This window comes from Lagopus leucura, unplaced genomic scaffold (assembly GCF_019238085.1).
Source record: "Lagopus leucura isolate 7727_CA_CO unplaced genomic scaffold, USGS_WTPT01 34995-0_obj-0_obj, whole genome shotgun sequence".
NCBI classification, from domain to species: Eukaryota; Metazoa; Chordata; class Aves; order Galliformes; family Phasianidae; genus Lagopus; species Lagopus leucura.
The window spans coordinates 24,143-36,529 of NW_024966962.1; the positions used below are offsets into that span (position 1 = coordinate 24,143).

Below are 12,387 nucleotides of genomic sequence, written 5' to 3' on the forward strand. Positions count from 1 at the left end.
TCCGCCCTGCTGGTCACGGAACCGGGCCGAACCAGCCTGTAAACCGCTGACAGCTCCTCTCTTGTACTTTAACATGGCTGGCCACATAATGTGTGTGTTTCTCGGGGTAGCAGCACCCCATCCTCCCACAGCTCCTCCCTTATCCTGGATCATAGTTGGCTGGCTAAGATCTGTGTTTGTCTGAGTGTTTCTCGGGGTAGCAGCACCCCGACCTTCTACAGCTCCTTCCGTGTGCTGCATCATGGGTGCCTGGCCATGCTTTGTATTTCTTTGTGTTGTGTCTCCCGATCCTCCTACAGCTCCTTCTGTGAGCTGCATCATGGAGAACTGGCTAACGAGTGTGGAAATCTGGCTAGTGTCTCCCAATCCTCCTAATGCTCCTCCCGTGTGCTGCGTTATGGATAGCTGGCTGAGCATGCTGGTTATCTGATCAATGTCTCCTGATCCTCCCACAGCTCCTCCCTTGTTCTGGATCATGGAGGGCTGGCTAAGATGTGTATTTGTGTGACTATTGTCTCCCCATCCTCCTACAGCTGATCTCTTGTACTTGGACACAGCTCGTCTTCTGTACTCGAACATGGCTCCTGCCTTGTACTTTAACATGGCTGCCCGCACAATGTGTCTGTTTCTCGGGGTAGCATTACCCCATCCTCCTCCAGCTCCTTCCATTTGCTGCATCATGGAGGGCTGGCTAACGATCATGGTACTTGGGGCACCCCATGCTCCGACAGCCCCTCCCACATGCTGGATCATTGTGGGCTGGCTGAGGACTGTGCTTATCTGGTTTATGGTACGCCATCTTCCTCCACATCTTCTCAAGCGCTGGAGCACGGATGCCTGGACAGCATTTCTGCGTCTCCGGGAAGCGGCACGCCATCCTCCTCTGGCTCCTCCAATGGGACCTGATAATGAAGAAGAAAGGATGCAAAGCCATTCGCACAATGCCGACCAAGCCAGCAAGAAGTTGGAAGCAAAACCTGGGTGTCCTGGTGGACGACAGGTTGCCATGAGCCAGCAGTGTGCCCTTGTGGCCAAGAGGGCCAATGGCATCCTGGGGTACCTCCACATTTAATGCTAAACCAGGCTGCCCAGGGCCCCATCCAACCTGGCCTTGAACACCTCCAAGGATGGGGCATCCACAGCCTCTCTGTTCCAGCACCTCACCACTCTCTGGGTAAAGAATTTCCCCCTGATGTCCGACCTAAATCTCCCCTCCCTCAACTTAAAACCATTTCCCCTCGTCCTACACATATCAACCCTTTCAAAGAGTTGATTCCCCTCCTGTTTGTAGGCTCCCTGTAGGTACTGAAAGGCTGCAATGAGGTCACCCCGCAGCCTTCTCTTCTCCAGGCTGAACAAGCCCAGCTCCCTCAGCCTGTCCTCATAGGGGAGCTGCTCCAGTCCCCTGATCATCCTAGTGTCCCTCCTCTGGACCCTCTCCAACAGCTCCCTGTCCTTTTTGAACTGCAGGCTCCACACTTGGACGCAGTGCTACAGATGGGGCCTCACAAGAGCAGAGCAGAGGGGGACAATCACCTCCCTGTCCCTGCTGGCCACCCCTCTTTTGATGGAGCCCAGGATCCCATTTGCCCTCTGAGCCACAAGAGCACACTGCTGGCTCATATTCAGTTTTTCATCTATCAGGAAACACACACTTCCTCGACGGCACAGCCGGCTGCACGCCTCCTGGGTGTCCTTGCCTCTTTCCTCAAGACGGACTCGAGGCTTTTCCTCTGCTGGCTGCAGCGTCCATGCCCAGTAGCTGCCCTGAGCTCCTCCTCGGCACGACGACGAGCGCTTTCCCTTCCTCCAGAGAGATGTTTGTCCTCATTACGGCTGCAGACTCCTCCACGGGCGCCGGCTGACGAAGTGCATCTCTGCTGGAGGTGCAGCACACCCAGCAGCTGCCCTTTCCTCCTGCCAGCACGGATGCTGAGCTTTTGGCTGCACCGCAGTCTCTCGTCACCTTTGCTTTGCCATCAAACTGAATCCTATTTCTTCGCTGTTCTGCTGGTTGATTTCGGTTCTTTTTGTTTCTGTTTATTGTCTCTTTCTTCATTGGGTCACATTGGTTTGCTTTCCTTTGTTCACTTGGTTTCGTTTTCTTTATTGCTCTTTTGCTTTTCTCTCCAATGTTTGTTGCCCTTGTATATTGCTGCCTTTACTTCTTTTTCCTATTTCTCTTTTTTTGTGTTTGCTTTGGATTTTTTTGTTTGTTCTTTTTTTTGTATTTTTTGTATTTTATTATTGTTTTTCCTTTTAATCTTTATTTTTGTCTTATTGTGTCCTCTGTGGAGGATTGTAAACCCGTATGCAATGGTGTAGCAACCTTGTCAGGCCCAGTAACGCGGTGTGTTGCCATCACCCAGTCTCTTAATAATGGTTTTCGTCCTGGTGTTGTATTTTTATGGTATCATAGGTTGGATTTCAAAGGGGTTTGTCTCAGGTGGAGCTTTGAGATCCAACCTTGAAGCTTTGTTTTCTGAATCACCCAGGTCCGTTGATTTAGGAGCCTGGGTATTTTCTAATGTAGTGTTCTGGACTTGTTTTATAAGGGGAAGTCAAGCTTGATTTCTTTCCCGCTAATATGCCGAGTTGCTGCTTTTGTTCTCTAAGGTACTGTTTGAAAGCTCTGCTTGATTGAAGGCAATTAATAATGGCCACGGCACAGTGGACATGGCCAGCTGCCACTCTTTTGTGATCAAAATGTCTTTATCTAATCCATGGAAATAACCGGATGAGAGGGGGAATGAAGAGGGAGAGACACCAGGCACAGAAAACTGGAATGGTTAAAAAGGCCAATTTGTGTTGGGACTGTGTAAGGATGGGGTTGTGGCAACTCGTAAAAACTGTGGGATTGAGAGTAACAAGGTTCTTCTTCAGAGATGCTCACCTTGAGCTGTAAGTCTCAAGAACTGCAAATAAATGAGGGTGAAGGACAGACTGATCCACTGAAAGCAGAAGTCACAGCTTGAACCGAGAATGTTGGAGGGGCAGCGGCACGATTCCTTCAGCACAAGGTGACAGGAGTGCCACTGCTGCAATGGTTTCTGGAGCCCCGGGTGGGAGCCTGCAGGTGCTGGCCATCAGAGCCCTGCCCCAAAGCGTCCGGCTGCCAGCAGTGGGTGAGTTCACTGGGACTGTGGGGATGGGAGGTGCTAACCAGCGAGCCTTCAGTTTCCACTCCTAAATTCAGGCTTGGAAGCACGCTAAAAACGGGAAATAGATCTGGTGTAGGAAGGGGATGTCCTTAGCAAAGGTCCTGGAAAACTGGAGGAAAACTGATGAAACTGCAGATCTACCAACAAAAAGGAGAGCACACGGCGCTTGACTTGGTGGGTTTGTGGGAAGGTCAGCCTCCCTGTGTTTATATTTCAGCCATCGTTCCCCATGCTGGAGAGGCTTTACCCATTGCACGTGCATGGACAACTTGTGCAATAGCATCCTTGATCCAGACCCCATTTCCGTACGGCATCTCTTTCTCAATGGCCCGCGGTGTCACGGGGGCACCGAACTGGAAATAACGCCCTCGTGGTGTCACTGTAAAAGTTTGCCGAGCGAAGCTCTGGTTGCTCCATCCCTGGAGCTGTTCAAGGCCAGGCTGGGCAGCATGCCCCAGTGGGTGGCATTCCTGCCCAGGGCATCGGGGTTGAGCTTCTAAGTTCTGTCCCTTGCAGCCCAACTCATTCCGCTGTTCTGCGTTCCTGTGATGTAAGCAGCGTCCCTGGTGCACCACAATCACAGTGCATCACAAGCGGAGCAGCCTCCGCCTCCGCCCGGCATCCCAGAGCTGTGAGGTCGCGGTGCCCCTCTGCTGTGCTGAGCTCACAATGCCTGACTGTGACGCCGTGCCGCAGGCTTCGCTCTGTGCGACTCACTGTGGCTGTGGCGGTGGTGGTGGAAGCATGGTGCGAGTGTGGGGGGCCATGGCCCCTGCCCGCCTTGTCTTCCTCTTCCTCCTGATGGCCGTGTGCTTCATGGAGACCTGCGCTGCTCCGTGGCGAGCAGGTGGGTGGGCAGAGGCGGGACCAAACCTGAGCAGCACTGGGGCGAGAAGTCGGGCTGTGTCCCCATGGCCCTGTGCCACTCTTCCCTGGGCTGCCTTCCAGGGCAGGGGCTGGGGGCTTTGGGCAGGGGGTGACGGGCTGCACCGCAGGAGCCGGGCAGGAGCCCATGGCAGCGCTGCTCCCCAGGCCTGGCTCCAGCCGTGCCGCCGGGCCGGGCCGTGGCTCTGCTGCTTGCTGGCTGGAGCACAGCCTTCATCCTGGGAGGGAGGCATCCTGGGGAAAGCTCAGAAGATGTGTGCTGGAGATGCGTGAGCGTTTTCTGCCCCAGGCTTGTGGTACTCCCCATAGATGACTCCCAGTTTCCAACACAGAGCCCCGGCCCACAGCCCAGAGGAGGAGACAGATGTGCTTTCCTCCAGGGCTTCAGTGCAGCCTTCCTTTGTGTGCATCAGAGCCCTCCCAGTAAGAAAGCCCCGAGGGGCTGCATCTTCTTCCGTGCGGTCCATGAGGGATGCGGCACGTGGCCTGGAGGGAGTCTTGTGTGCCCTGCCAGGTGCCAGCCTGCAGCTCATCCTGGCCGCTCTGCAACTTTGGAAATCGGGACCCGAGTCCTTCTCCCAGCCCGTCCCACAGCCCACATCCAGTTACTGCTGGGGTAGGAGATCACGCCGTGCAGTGGGACCTTCTCTTGTCTGTTCTTGATTGTAGATGATGAGCTCGGTGCTCTCTTTCTGGATGACCTCCTGGATCCAGATTTCACGCCTGTGCCTGAGGGACAACCCAGAGGTAAGTTGTGTCTGTTTCCTTGAAGGCAGAAACACTCATGCCCTCGTAGTTTATTTGGGTGCAAGGTCTTCCAAGTCTGTCTGTGCCTTGAAGGGCTTGCACAGATGAGCCTTGAGTGTTTCTTTGCTGGGAGAGCTGCCATATTTCGGTGGGAAGGTCACCGCTGCCCCTCTTCAGCTGAGAGAGCCCAGAGCTTCATATTTGGGCTGTGCCATTCCCTGACCCACGGCCAGACCTTACAGGTCTCCCAGGGTTACAAAGGAGGCCCCCACATGCAGTGGAAGCTCTCCTCACCTGTGTCTGATCACACTTGTGCCTGCAGGCCCTGCTGGCGAATCAGAATGGAATCCTGTCCATGAGCCTGAGGGGAATGCTGGAGGTAAGTCACCAGGCTTCGTTTCCTTGATATTTGTTCATGTGTGGCTGATAGTTCAGCAAGGGTTCTGCTTTTCACCGGCCAGTGGGTTCTTCTCCACAGGAAGCATGGGGTGTTGTTGTTTCCTGGGTGCTCTGTGCTCTCGGCGTCGTGTTGGCTTTGCCTCTGTATCTCAGAGGTCTCCCAGTGAGACAATTGGAAGGAGCTGAATGCTGTGCTGTGAGGTCTCTGAGAATTGTTTCCCGTGGCCTGGGGAAAGTGTTTTGAAAGCTGTGGAATACCAGCCGTCAGGTCACCGGGCCTCTCTGCAGCTTTGGAACTTGTGCCCCATGCCATTAATTGAGCCCCTTCCATCACCTCAGGTCAGTAAGGAAGAGAGGTGGGCACATGCCATGGGAACGTCTCTCAGCTGTCCTGGATTCCAGCCATGTCTCCAGGCAGTGGCTGACCAAAGCCCAGCTTCAATCCGGTCCCTGAGATGCGGGGCGATCCCACAGCTGAGTCCCTGAGAGCTGTTAGTTTTCACTCAGGCTTTAATTTTCTTTCCGTGTGACTTCCTGCTTCCTCTGTGGAAGAGGAGGGAAGGTTCGGGTCAGGCTGTGTGCAGAGTGCAGCGCGCTGCCTCGCAAAGCCGTCGTTGCTGGCCGCTCCAGCCCTGAGCTGCTCCCGGTGCCTTGTGCAGAGCCAGCGGGCACCACGCAGTCGAGCTGAGGGCTGAGCTCCAGGAGGGCGTTCCTCTGGGCAGCCCCACGCGGTGTAAGTTCTGTAGGATCGCGGTGCCCCTGCGCGTACCTGGGAACTGCTTCCGAGGTGCTCCTGTGTGGAAGGGAGAGAGGAGTGTCACGAAGGAATCCCCTGCTTTAATTGCATCCCACGTCGTTCCGATTGGGAGGATGTTTAGTTAGAGTTGCTCTGTGCTGCGTTTGTTTGCAGGTGTGAGTGGAGGAGGTGATCCAGCTTCCCCTCTGAGCTCTGAGACCGAAACCCGGGCAGATGGCATGGGTAAGTCACGGCTCTGTAATTCCTTGGAGAGCTCTCACTGCCCGCTTCGGTGCCACTTCATGGCACTGCTTCCCCCGTACGCTCCACTGTTCAGCGATGCTGTTATGCATGACTGAATGGCTTTCATGGCTTGCAGAAGTGCCCCCAGGGAGGGCTTTACTCAGTTGCTGGTTCGTTCCTGCGCTGGAGCCCAGGTGGATGCCCAGGGGTGGTGGTTTGTTTTACCGATGGCGCTGACTCAGCAATGGTCTTCAAAACCTCGTGCTCATGGCATTTAACTTCATGTGTTCCGTGCAGGTCTGGAACGGGGAAAGGATGAATCCAACAGAGGAAAGTCCTCCCAGGGGTCTTACCATCCGAGAGAGCTGCTGAAGGAAATGGAAGTGGCAGCTCCTGGTGGGTATACTTCAGTCTGTTCACTGAGACTCGGGAAGCTGAGGCCTGATGTCCGTGTGCAGCCTGCACAGCAGGAGGGCATTGCTCAGAGCCGTGCTGCAGTGCTGTTCCACACGATGCCTTGCAGGCACTGGGGAGCACCAGAGATGGTCTGCTGCCACTTCTGCATCCAGCTGAGACCCAGGGGCAGCTGCTCCCCCAGCACGACCATTACTTGTCAGAGCTGCTTTGTGGAGACCCAGATGGCAGCAAATGTGAAGTGCGGCGATTCTGTTAATACAAAGCCCTCCCTGCAGCTGGGCTAGTTCAAGGCAGGATGAGCATCCCGAGGAGGGATGGCTGCCTTTGCTAATGCTGGAAACCGTGTGCAGATGTCGATTCTGGAGGTGTTCCTATTGGAGCTTGAATTTCAGCCTGCAAGGTGCCTGGCTGTGATGGTGGAATGTGATGGTTGGTGATGCTCACAGCACAGCGTGTGAGGGCCTTGCTTGGGAGTTGATTCCTCAGGAGGTGTGAGAGGGTAGGCACCCTGCAATTCGTGGGAGTGCCCAAATGCCCGTGGCAGCAGAGGAGGTCGCAGGTGGATTTGGGGGGCGGAGGCCAGCAGACTTGGCCTGAGCTCGGGGTTGGGTCAGCTCAGATGTGCGATGTGAGAACACATCTCATCCGACTGTCCTATGTCTTTCTAAAGGGACGAACACAGGCAGCGCAAACCACTGGCATGCCAGGAAATTTCTGTCCAGTGTCACCAGAGTCACTGGGTGCCAGCAAGCGCTTCCTGCCTGCTCTCGCACATCAGGTCAGCAGCCGAACCCGAGCGTGTGAGCGCAGAGCACGTGTTGTAAAAAGGCCAGGAGCGGCTCTCTGAAAATGGCTGAGCTCAGCGGGGTGTGCAGAGTTGTTCCAGCCGTGTGCCAGAGAAGGCCTGTATGATGCTGCTCACCTCTCACCGCTCCCAGTTCCCAGAGGGCTGTGAGCTTTGTCCTTTTGGGAACGAAGCGGCCCGAGGGCAATGAGGTGAAAGTAAGGTGGGACGTTGTCGTTTCTTCCAGGGCTGAATGCAGGGAAAAGCACAAAGGCTGCTGTTGGCAGATCTGTGCGGCAGCGCCACGTGGCAGTAATGGTGCTGCTCTCAGCTGTGCTGCTGTCTGTGCTGGTGCTGGCCTGCGTCGCTGCGTCGCGGACGTGGAACACATGCCTGTGAGTTGTCTTTTTCCCCAACCATTTCATTGCTGCATGTGGCAATGAAGCACTTGTGGTGCTGGGATCCTGGGCAGCCGAATCAGCTGCTGGCAGTACGCTATCACGATTTATTCACAAGGTCTTCCAAGCTTGCCCTTATTTCTTGTCAGTGAGTAGTGCTTTCTGAAACTCATTTTCAGTGTGTGCAAGAGGGGAGAGAGAGCAGCAGAGCGAGCTCATCCTGACACCAGCTGGGAGGGAGTTCCAGCTGGAGATGAAGTGGAGAGTGGAGAGGCAACGAGAGAGATCCTTGCCCAAGCCAACAAGAACCTCAGCAATAGTTCCAGTCCGTTCCGTTCTGCCATCCCAGAGGCCAGAGGTGTTCAGACTCGTCTGGAAGACCTGGAGTGTGAACTCCAAGCCATGAAAGAGGTCCATGGGAACAGTGGTGAGTGCTGCTTCCTGTCAGAGGACGGCCCTGAAAGTGAGAGCAGAGGATCAGCAGCAGAGCATTTGCCCTTCACCCTCTGTTCCCTGGGACGAGTATCACCAATAGTTCGAAGATTCTTAGCTCGCCATAGCTACAATCCTTCTGAGGGTCCCAATGAGGACCCAGAAAGCGAGCTTCCTCTGACTGCTGGGCAGCACGTTTATGTCTTTGGAGATGTGGATGAGGACGGCTGGTTTCTGGGAGAGCTGACGGATGGCACGAGAGGGCTGGTCCCTTCCAGTCTGGTGACAGAGGTTTCAGATGATGAGCTGGACACAACGATGCCTCCCGAGCTCTGTGATCTGCTGGAAACGGATGATTAAGTCGATGCAAAGAGTCCATAATGCAGCAACATCCTGTCGCAATTCTTGCCTCACTCCATCTGCAAGACGACCCCCCGCTCCACTTGATGTTCGAGTGAAGCGTGAGCAGGATGTGGATGAGCTCCTCCTGGGAAGATCTGAGATGACTGACAGTGCGACTGCGTGGTTTTATCGTATATTAAAAAATAGTTTTAAAAACTAACAAGCAGCACTGTTCTTTTTCTTTTTTGTTGAGGTGACACTTTTTCTAGCTGAGATTTTGCAAGAGTCTTGAAGCAGATTTGAACTGGTAGAAGTTGGCCGTGTTTGCATTCTGTTTCTCCTTCTTTCCTTGCTGATCAGAGTCAAGGTGCCATGCATCCACTCCCTGCCTCTGGCTGCCCCCCTCCACTGTGAAAAGAACTGAGAACTTCTGGCACAGAAGTTTGTCCATGTGCAAGGCTTAAACTTCGTGCTTCTTCCTTCTCTGCTTGGTAAAACTCAGCGTTGGGCTCATTTGGAGTCTGAGTGCTGGTTTCTGGGGCAGTCCTTAGCCCCAGGAGTGCCTGTATCAGCTGTGGCGGTGCAACTCCCACGCCCCACGTTCTCCCCTTCAGCCAGGCCTCCCAGTGCTCGGTGCACTTGGACAAAAGGTGGAGGACCAGTACGTGAAGGTTCTCCTTCTGTACCTCGCCCCTGCCTGCGTCTGGGTAGCAAACGGCAGTGAATAAGGGCATTAGGGGATGCCCTGATTGTCCCTGCCTTCTGCCTCGTGTCCCATTGCCCGGGGCCAATCCTGGAGTCAGTCGTCTCCTGGCAGCCTGGTACATCTGGACATAAATCACGGCCCATGGGGGTAGTTTGGAATGTGTGAGTTCAGCAAGTGCTCAGGTTTGTGCAGCTGGGGGAAAGAACCAGGTTTGGCCATCCAAGGGGACCAGTATGGAAAAGCACCCGGCAGATCTCCATCATCTCAGACCCCGCAATTAGAGATTCTTAGCGAGTGTGAACATTGACCAATACCTGAGGGCAGGTGGGAGGAACATGGATGAAGCCAGGCTCTTCTCGGTGGTGTGCAGCGGTGGGACAGCGAGCAGCGGCCTAGAACTTGAACTCGGGAAGTGCCATGCAGGCATGTGGAAGCCTTTGTTATGGTAAGGGTGGGGGAGCACCGAGACGGGTTGCCCAGAGAGGTGGTGGAGGTTGTGATGGGCATCTCCTCTGGGTAGGGATGCCTCTCAGGTACTGCCAAATCCTCGAGGCTGTCCGCCAATGGAGGCCAGGGCAAAGTCAGCCCACTGGAGTCAGCCTGGATTACGACCTGAGGAGGAATGGCGGCCTGTTGTATTTGCTGTAAACAGGAGGAGGCAAATTGTAAGCAGAAGCCAGCTTGCTCTTCTTCCATCCACCTCCTTCCTTCCTTACCTGTTTTAACAACACACATCCGTTTCACAGCAGTAGGTGCTGAGATAGTTCACTTGTCCACACTTGTTTTGCGTGTTTGCGTGTGTGTTCACACGTGAGAGTATCTGCACTCTCATGGTTTGTTACAGGATGTCCCGTCAGTGAGCGAGTGTGAATCTTGTCATCTGCAAATCTGTCATCAGGTCCCTGCTTAATTTTTCACCTATTTCTTAAACTGCTGCTAACCAGAACTGAGCAAAACAGATTTGCCATTTCCTGCCATGCCAAACTAGCAGGGTGGCAGGATGATGAGCAAAGTCGCCCAATGCTTACAAAAACGTGATGTCCAAACAAAGCCTGCGTTCCCTGAGGTTTTAGCTCCACGTCTCACACTGCAGGGGGAACTTTGCAGACAGATGTCACTACAGCATTCTGGCCCCATAGCCCCTATGGTCCTATAACCACTACAACCCCATCTCATAGCAATCCCATCCCATATCCATCACATCCACCCCATAACCATCTTGATTCCATCCCATATCTATACCCCCACATCCTATCCCCATCTTCTACCCCATATCCATCCTAAATCCATATCCCCACATCCATTCCATACATTATCATACAATCAATGAATATACAGATGACACAGTATACCCGAGAACTCGGCTTATGCAGTTATACTAGAACAGAAAAGAAAGACACTCACCCTACCTTAGGCTCATGTGGTAAACTCCAGTGGAGCGGATCACCAGAACGGATCCTTCTCCCCTGGCAGTCAGCTCTTAAATGGGTCTCGGAGGGGTGCAGCCAGGCTCCACCACTCCCGGCAGCGCAGGTGAATTGCCTTCACCTGTGCTCCCATGGCTGACTCAGGGCTGGCCTCAGGTGACCGGTCAGAGGTTCAGGCTGTGGTTCAGCAGTCCCCGTACACTTATCCATCCCATTATCACCCCGGCCCCATATTCTTCCCCAGTCCATCCCACACTCTTCCCCTGTTGATCCCACATCCATCCCAACCTAATCCCATACCCAGGGCCCATCCCATATATATTCCAATTACTGATCTCCCATTCCATAACCATGCCATATCCCACATCCCAATCCTAAATTTCACATCCTAATCCCACATCCCATCCCCATCTCCCACCTGTCAATCTCAATCCCATCTCCCACCCCCTATAGCAATAGAACGCACCCTGAAGTCCCGCCCCCATCACCGCCCCGCCCCATGCCAGTGCTCCTCCTATCAACGGCCCCGCACCTCCCTGCCCCCGGGCTCTCATTGGTCCGGTGCAGCTCTGTCCTGCCTCCGGGCTCCCATTGGTCAGTGGCAGCGCCGCCGGCTCCCATTGGCTGAGGCGCGGCGCGCGGGAACGGCCGTTAGCAGCCGGGTCGGAGCCGCCCCGTTTTCCCCTCAGGCGCTGCTACTCCCGCAGCCCCGCGCGGCACCGCTGCTGTGCGCCGGAGCTGTGCGCCGGAGCTGTGCGCCGGAGCTGTCCGCCGGAGCTGTCCGCCGGAGCTGTCCGGAAGCACCGAGATGGAACCGCGGCACGAGCGTCGCGGTGCTGAGGACAGAGGCGCCGGAGCTGGGGGAACGGTGAGCGGCACCGGGACAGGGGACACCTGGGCAGCCATAACCTGGGTTCATGCGGGGTGAGGGGCTGGGAGTGGGACTGGGATGCGGATGCAGACAGGATGGGATGTGGGGAAGTGGGATAAATACGGGACGGGCTGTGAATATGGGGTGGATATGAGGCTATAGGGAGCTATGGGAGAGATACAGGGGGATAATGGGGAAATAGAGGGGGGAGAGTGAGCTGTGGAGAGCTGGGGAGGGATATGGGGGAGTGGGGGCTACAGAAAGCTGTGAGGTATAGGGAGGCGTATGGATATATTGTGGGCTGTGGTGTGGAATTGGGGTATATGGGGGATTTGGGGCAATAGAGGACTGTGAGGATGTTATGGGGAAACAGTGCTATGGGGAGCATGGGGGGGTTTGGGAGGGGCAATGGGGGGCTGAATGGGGGTATAAGGTGGGCTATGGAGGGATGTGTGGCTAGAGGGTCCAGATATCATCCACTCTTTGCTGGATGAGGCTGGGAATGTGACCACTGAGGATAAGGAAAAGGCAGAGGTTCTGAATGCCTTCTTTACGTCTGTCTTTAAAAGTCAGACCAGTTATCCTCAGGATACTCCTCTCTCTGACCTGGTAATCTTGGCTGGGGACCACACTAATCCCCCTGTGATTCTGAAAGAAACAGTCAGAGACCTACTGCTCCAACTGGCCTGCCACAAGTCGATGGGGCCAGATGAGATCCACCCGAGAGTGCTGAGGGAACTGGCGGAGGTGACAGCCGAGCTGCTTTCCATCATCTGTCAGCGCTCCTTGTGCACTGGTGAGGTCCCAGAAGACTGGAGGCTTGCCAATGTGACTCCATT

At 54.8% G+C, this 12,387-nt stretch overlaps 1 protein-coding gene across 1 annotated transcript; it reads left to right on the forward strand.

Moving 5' to 3' along the window:
- The first annotated feature begins 2,216 nt into the window (after window positions 1-2,216).
- Window positions 2,217-8,723, forward strand: LOC122192891. Its single transcript, XM_042893573.1, has 7 exons — window positions 2,217-3,125; window positions 4,716-4,793; window positions 5,116-5,172; window positions 6,103-6,171; window positions 6,469-6,567; window positions 7,620-7,767; window positions 7,950-8,723. The coding sequence occupies exons 1-7, from the start codon at window positions 3,044-3,046 to the stop codon at window positions 8,560-8,562; spliced, it is 1,146 nt and encodes a 381-aa protein (XP_042749507.1). The 5' UTR covers window positions 2,217-3,043; the 3' UTR covers window positions 8,563-8,723.
- Window positions 8,724-12,387: the final 3,664 nt, after the last annotated feature.